We start from the raw sequence: 7,303 nt of genomic DNA, 5'->3' as shown, positions 1-7,303 counted from the left end.
CCTTACAGCCACTTTGAAGAAGCTGCAAAATGCCCAGGGCTAATCAGTAAGCTTCAGAGCTGAGAAAAGATATAGTTCTAGACATATATCTAGCATATATCAGACTGTGTTGTGAAAAGGAATAATAATTTAAAGATAGCTCAAAATACTTTTCTCCAATTATTTTGTTCCAACCCCTCTGCAAAAAGAGACACGTTTCTTTACAGATTTTAAATGAAGCCAGACTGATCTGATTTAAATTATTGCTTCAATAATTCAATAATATTTTCAATATTATTGCTTCAATATTGCCTGCTAACATTTGCCTGAAATGGTATAGGGTTTCCTGCCTGAGCAGGGGGTTGGACTAGATGACCTCCAAGGTCCCTTCCAACTTTATATTATTATTATTATTAATTCCAAGTTAATTGTAATAATTGTGATAAAGGGCTGTTAATTGAAAGATCTCAAAAGAAAATACAAAATAAAATATATGTGCATGATATATGTGTGTGTCTCTTGTAAGTAAATATAGCATATAAATTATATGTGTGCGCACACACACACACACAAACAAAACCCCAAACCCCAAACCCTGGATTCTTTTAATAAATTATTCTACAAGATCTGACCTTCCTATATGCTTCTACAAGCAGGAGTCCTTTGAAATTATCCCATTCATCCTAAAGAAGAAGATAAGCTGTAGTTTACCATTGGATGTAGCCTATTCTAGTGATCTTTATTGGATGTAATTACGGTGTATAATCATGTGAACCAAAAATGGTAAAGGATGGCAGTCACTCAGAGAGGCATGCTTTTTCAATCTGCATTTTAAGATTTTACTAAGAGAGAACCCTTGCCAGGTAAATAATACTGAAACAGAACAATAGGCTGACATGGCGCAAAGCAGCTTCCTATGTTCCATTGGTTTAAGTGAATTAAATGTTGGCCAAACATGATTAAATCACACTTTAATTCATATTATGACTGAGTTCATCTAGACTAAGAATCAGAATGATGTGGTTTCTTTGGTTTCAGTTTTTTGTAGTGCATAAACTTAGTTTATGATTCTGTTACTGCCTTTGTCCACTAATTCTACAACACAGAGTACGAGAGTGATGTCTACTAATAGAATAAAGCTGGAAGGGACTTTGGAGATCTTCTAGTCCAGCCCCCTGCTCAAGCAGGAGAACCTATACTATTTCAGACAAGTGACTGTCTAGTCTTAAAAACCTCCAGTTTTTAAGCACCCACGATTTCTGAAGGCAAGCTGTTCCACTGGTTAATTGTCCTCACTGTTAGAAAGGTTCTCCTTAATTCCAGGTTACTTCTCTCTTTGATCAGTTTCCAACCATTGTTTCTTGGCCTCTGGTGCTTTGGAGAATAATTTGACCTCCCCCTCTTCTTTGTGGCAGCCCCTCGAATAGTGGAATACTGCTATCATATCACCCATGTTTCTTCTTTTCTTTAGACTAGCCAAACCCAAGTCCTGAAGTCATTCTTCATATGTTTTAGTCTCCAGGTCTTTGATCATGTTAGTTGCTGTTCTCTGAACTTTTCCCAAGGTCTGAACATATTTTTTGTAGCATGGTGACCAACATTGGTTGCAGTATTCCAGGTGTGGTCTCACTAGGGTTTCATAAAGTGGTATTAATACTTGGCATGATCTTGATTCTATGCCTCTGTTTTGTACTGTTTTGTACTGGTCCATTTAGAAGCAATTAACAATATTTTCAATTGTGAGAACATTTCCCATCACTTAAATGTAGAATCTCATTTCAACTTAGATTCCACCATTTCAGTCTAAAACATGGACAGAACTGTTAAATATTTTGTCAAAGACTTCCTGCTACCAGTTAGATTATTAATTATATTTTTCCCCATGAATTTCTCTGGTTTGAAGAATCAATCCAATTATGAATGCAAAGATTCCATGTAGGAATAGACGAGAGCAGAAGGAATGGTTGTGACTTAATGGATATTAGATGCTAATAATAGAAGCATTCTTTGATCTTAAGAGAAATAAAGAATGTTAACTTCACAGGAAGTTGTCTAATCTCTAAATCAATTTTTCCCATTACCCTTTTCTCCATTACCATGTCACAGTTTTTGGATACTGCAAGAATAGTTATTAATCAATCTAACTGAAGCATTTCTGTGACATGATCAAGGAGATTAGACACTCTTATAAATACATTGAAGTAGGATTTCAGTAAAGCTGCTTATCTTTTCCATAGTAACAATTACCAATTACCTGCCTCAATAATTAGGATTAACAAAATTTGCCATCTCCTCTACTGGCATCTTTCTAGTTTTCTGAGAAGCTTCAGGAGATGTAACAAGTGATGTCTTGAGCAATGAGGGAATAAAACCAGAGGTAAATATGGCTAAATACTGGTAAATTCTCACAATTTAATTATTTGGTGACAATGAAGGTGATAAAATGTCTAGTGATCTCTGCACATATTCCATCTGCAGATGTCAAAGGCATCTGGGTAAGGATGGATGGGATAAGTATGTCTATAAATGGAGCATCACAACCATTTGAAGTTGATGTACTGATTATCAATAGGTTTTGAGACCCAGCTCAAAGTGCTGGTTATTATAATATTTAGAAGTCCATACATAGTGTGGTGATAGAATGCTTCAAGGACTTTCAGTCCAAACATTAAAAGGAGATTTGCACTGAGTTCCATCTCATGAGTCAAAAGAACATCAGCCAGAGCAGTCTTTTCTGCTACAGCCGACAGTTTGTTGCTGGAACTTTGCACTTTGATATGGCCCAAGGGCTAATCAGTAAAGTTGTTGTTGCTGCTACAGCCGTCACATTGAGGAACAAAGGTCCCAGAATATACTGGCCACTATCCTATCATTTTGGAAGGTGCTCAAACCTTTTTTTGCCAAAGGGCCTCTGGCCATCTATAAACGTGTGGGTGACTATCTAATTTATTGCTTAATGTTTTTAATGTGGTTTATGAGGAGGGATAGTTAGGATTTTGTTTGTGCACAGATAATTGCCCTGTACACCGCCCCAAGTCCTTTGGGAGAGGGGCGGTATATAAATCCAAATAATAAATAAATAATAAATAAATATTAACAGTTGTATAAATTTGTAATAGGAGAGATGATCCCTTACATATGGTAGTTAGGTCGTAAGTGAATTTGGATTGTAAATGTCAATATTGTTTCCTTTTAACCTTAAATTGTGCCCAGTGATCAACTGGCACATTTATCTCACATCATTTAGCATATTTTGTTTGCAATGTCCAGATACTTTTCAAGGTTAGCCCTTCATACAATATAGTTTCACTGATAAAAAGGCCAACCACAGAATTTCCAGTGAACCAGGATTCCACAGTATACCACCTTGGGGAAAACTGGGAAAGAAAATATCTGAATACTGATATTAACACTGAATTTTAAAGATTCTATCCTGTATAAATACTAAAATATAATTCTAGCAGTAACCTGCAGTATAACAGCTACTTTGTTGTATTACTCTACATTCTTCCTTTTCTTTCATTTTGCTGGTTTTATAGAAATAAATTGATGGTTACTCTTCAGTTCTTGTTTTAGGTAGTAAGGCCTGCATCCAGATAATAACTTCTGTTGCAACAGAAGGATATTTGCAAATTCTGTAGCCTTGGTTTTTAATAGTAAAAGATGGTTGTAACCATTGGAGCTGAGTAGCTTATAGCTGATAGACTTTTGTAGACCCATGACCCAAAGAAGCCCTTTTAAATACTTGTATATACAATAGTGTCAAGCTTGAAGAAGCCTCATGTTTTAGCCATTTCTGTTTCTTGGCTTGCCTACAGACCCAGCGGGGAGGGGAGAGGAATGGAATGTGTCTTTGCAGGTGGTGAGCTGAGAAGCAAGGTCATGCAAGATATTGTTGAGTTACTGGGGGTTGTTGTTGTTTTGCCTCCAAAAGAGGCACCAGGTCTTATTTTCAGGACATGTCTTTTATACCTGCCTTCGGCACCGACAGCTCCACCCAGCTGGTCCACTTCTTTTGTGGCCGAAGGAGCAGCAACATTCTGCAGCTGCATTCTGGCTTGCATTTTGCAGTCAGGCCTTTCCGGAAGGTCTCTGCAGCTGAGTACCTAGCTATGGATTCAATCCATAGCTTGGTTCTCAGCTGCAGTGGCCTTCCAGAAAGGCCTGTGACTGAGAAATGCAGGGCTGGCTGCAGAAGATGCCGCAGAAGTGGGCCGGCAAGGAGAGGCCTGGCTTCAAGGTAAGTGGCTGCGGGGCACATGGGGCAGCTCCATCCCCCACCCTAGATTTTTAGGTGTGTGCCTCGCTCCAAAACTAGGGCTTATTTTTCAGATAGGGCTTATATTAGGCCCACCCACAAAAATCAAGCTAGGGCTTACTTTTGGGGTAGGCCTTACTTTTGGGAAAACATAATAGAACTAAGAGTTTTTCTCATAATAATTGTCTGAAGCTTAAGTGGATGTGACTGCACTGTCAGGGGGGAAGGGAGTTTATATACTTTTAATATACTGTTTTGGCGCCAAATAGCTGGTTTTCCTTTCATCTGTACCAATATGATTTGCTCATTAAAGTTTTGCATTAGAGATTGGATCGTCTCAGCTATGCTTACTTCATTGGGTTCATCAGTCGGAACCTTGACATAAGAGTTTTCTGTCATTTTGAAATAGGAAACAGATGAAAATTATAGTGCAAACACTATAAAATGGATAATACTGCAAATTCAGATATTTCAGTTTATCCTATGTGAAGCTTTACTACAATTTTGACGGTCGTCATCATGATGATCATGATCACCATCATCCAGTCTTCATCTCCCCACTAAAATAAAAATTAAGGCACCAAAAAGTTATTCAAGTTTTTCTAAAGTCTTCCTGTATTTTGAATAGCTGGGACAAGAATCAGTGAAATGGGGCTTTATTTGCATACATAAATACATTTGCCAACAAAAAGACACAGGAAGAAAATTCAATTTATACAAGAGTAATATGAGCACATTTTTAAAAAGATGCTTAATATGATATTTACAAATTATATAAATAAATCGTTATTCAAAAAAAGTTAATTGTTTACCTTCCTGGGTGTACCCAAAATGTTTATTGATGAGTATCATCCCAGATCGTAGTATAAAACATTTGCTTGCATACATTAAAAAGGAGGTGATACAAAGAAATAAGAAAAGTATGCATAAAAGTTTTTAAAAAAAGAGAAAAAAATGGAAAAATATTTATATATAAATATATAGAAATGCTTGATATTCCAGCTTTCAAGAGGCCTTCTGCAATAGCTTTAAAAACAGTATTTGTCTTATGAAAAAAACCCTGTCAAGAAAAGTCAGTGTTAACATTTGATCATATATGGCAGAGAAGTTACCATTAAAAAAGATCCAAGAGAAAACAGAATAATAGCACATCAGTGGCCAGCCACAAGCCCTTGTACAACATTTTACTTAGAGGCAGCACATCTGTAACAGACTATACACATCCTTCACTGAAACAGCAATTGAAAGGAATAAAGTAAACAGTCAAGGGGAACAGGAAACCATTGTCTTCCTAATCCTCTTAGATAAAATTAATGCTTTTCCCCCACCCTTTCCCCCTTCACCATTAATAGCAATATAAACACTCATAGCAACTACATTGATTTATACACACTAACAACATAGATGTTGGACAACTGGTACTGAATGTGATGAATAAGAAAAAGAGAAAGAGGGGAAAAGAATTGACGGCCGTTTCTATATAGACATACCAAAATATAAAGCCATGTATGTTTTCAAAGTGCCATGAAATTGAGTTCAGGTGACTTTTCCCCATCCCCTATTATGATTATGATCACATGAAATCACTTTAGGGATTGCTGGTTTCCTCACTCTGGTCATGAACGTCTCCTTTTGCTGCTTTGGTGAGAATATCCATCCATTTCATTTGCAAGTCTTCATCTTCAGCACCGAAATATATTGTTTGCTGGGACTGGCAAAGTTTGAACACATATTTTGATTCAAACTTTTCACCAGAATGTGGAAAGTCAACCTCATATCCCAGCAGGGGTATGCTGCGTGGAATGCGTCCATCCTATGTGCAATCCAGAAATAAAGAAAGGTGTGAAAATTAGAAAAAGGGTGAGCACAGGCATGCAACAGATCAACAGGGCCAATGATTTGGAAAGGAAGAAGTATGTGAACAGGTTTTTCACACCTGAGGAAATAAAAAGCATTATGCAAGAAGTTATGCATTATGCACAAGTTGGTTCCATGAAAACTGGGGAAGAAGAAGATGCTGTTATTCCCACATGGTACCTAAGATTGTGGTGAGTTGGTCTTCCACCCACAGGTTTCTAGTTTGCTGGGAAAGGAAAGCGTTTTTTGTGCATATTTTGTGAATCAACATATTTCTCTTTATCATTCTAGTATAGACATCTGAGAATGCTCTAAGGATCCAGTAGCTTTTACTGCTATATAAATCTCATGTATTTCTAGTAAATGTGACTCAGCTTTTAAGTATGCCTGAGCTGAGGAAATCTACTTCTTTCATGCATGATCAAAAACATTCTCAGCAATTCTACAATTGCATGGATCTAATATTGAACTTTACAAATCCAAGAAAGATTTAAAGTCATGCTGTCTTAAAATGCCTTGTCATATTTTTCTCTTAATCTTGGAGAGGATAAATGTTTTTCAAGATTTAAAAAAATCCTCTGAAGTATTTATTTGAAAAAAAAAATACTTTTCTTGAGACTAAGGCAAACAAATAATTATTGTGTCCCTTAGTTGAGAAAATAAGAATATATGAAAGAAGAAAAAGACTCCAGAGACTTTGACTAAATTCAGTAAAATGCTGTTGTGGTTGAAAGCAACCAAGCTAAATGCTTTCACCTAGGATTACCTAGCCTTTGGCACTTTTGGTCTGAATTAAAGCTGAAGGCGGTAGACTCTTGAAAATTACAGGACAGGTCTACTGTACAGTACTATCCTCTGGACAATCTAGCCTATTCCAAGTTTCCGTGTGAGTCTCTGCTCAAGGCACCTCTGACCTTCCAGAAAGAAAAAAAAACAAACAGAGAGGCAAAATGTACAAGGACTGAGGGCAGATCATCCACAATAGAAGACACAGATCATATTGGATACAAATACAGGAACAAAAAGAATGATTGGAGAAGGGGAAATTCTGTATAGTAGATCATGCAGAGATAAACAGGTAGATTTCCAAAGTGTAAATATTTTTGGTGCATACCCTGGCCTGCCAGCAGACCAGTACATTCCAGCCAAGAGCTTGATAATTACCAGTCTAACTTATTTTTCAGTAGTTGTAATAAATATTCTGAGGTA

The 7,303-nt window shown here is 36.9% G+C and overlaps 1 protein-coding gene across 1 annotated transcript in view; it reads right to left on the bottom strand.

Moving 5' to 3' along the window:
* Positions 1 to 4,876: 4,876 nt before the first annotated feature.
* Positions 4,877 to 7,303, bottom strand: part of FGD3 (FYVE, RhoGEF and PH domain containing 3) — a gene marked incomplete at its 5' end in the record, with an annotated part of 44,871 nt that continues 42,444 nt past the window's right edge. The window contains one exon of the mRNA XM_083353351.1: positions 4,877 to 6,050. Coding sequence (XP_083209477.1) covers positions 5,826 to 6,050 — 225 coding nt within the window. The 3' untranslated portion in view covers positions 4,877 to 5,825. The remainder of the gene's footprint in view (positions 6,051 to 7,303) is intronic.

This window comes from Vipera ursinii (genome assembly GCF_947247035.1).
Source record: "Vipera ursinii genome assembly, chromosome: 2".
Taxonomy (NCBI): Eukaryota; Metazoa; Chordata; class Lepidosauria; order Squamata; family Viperidae; genus Vipera; species Vipera ursinii.
This window is presented reverse-complemented; position numbering and strand designations above follow the sequence as displayed.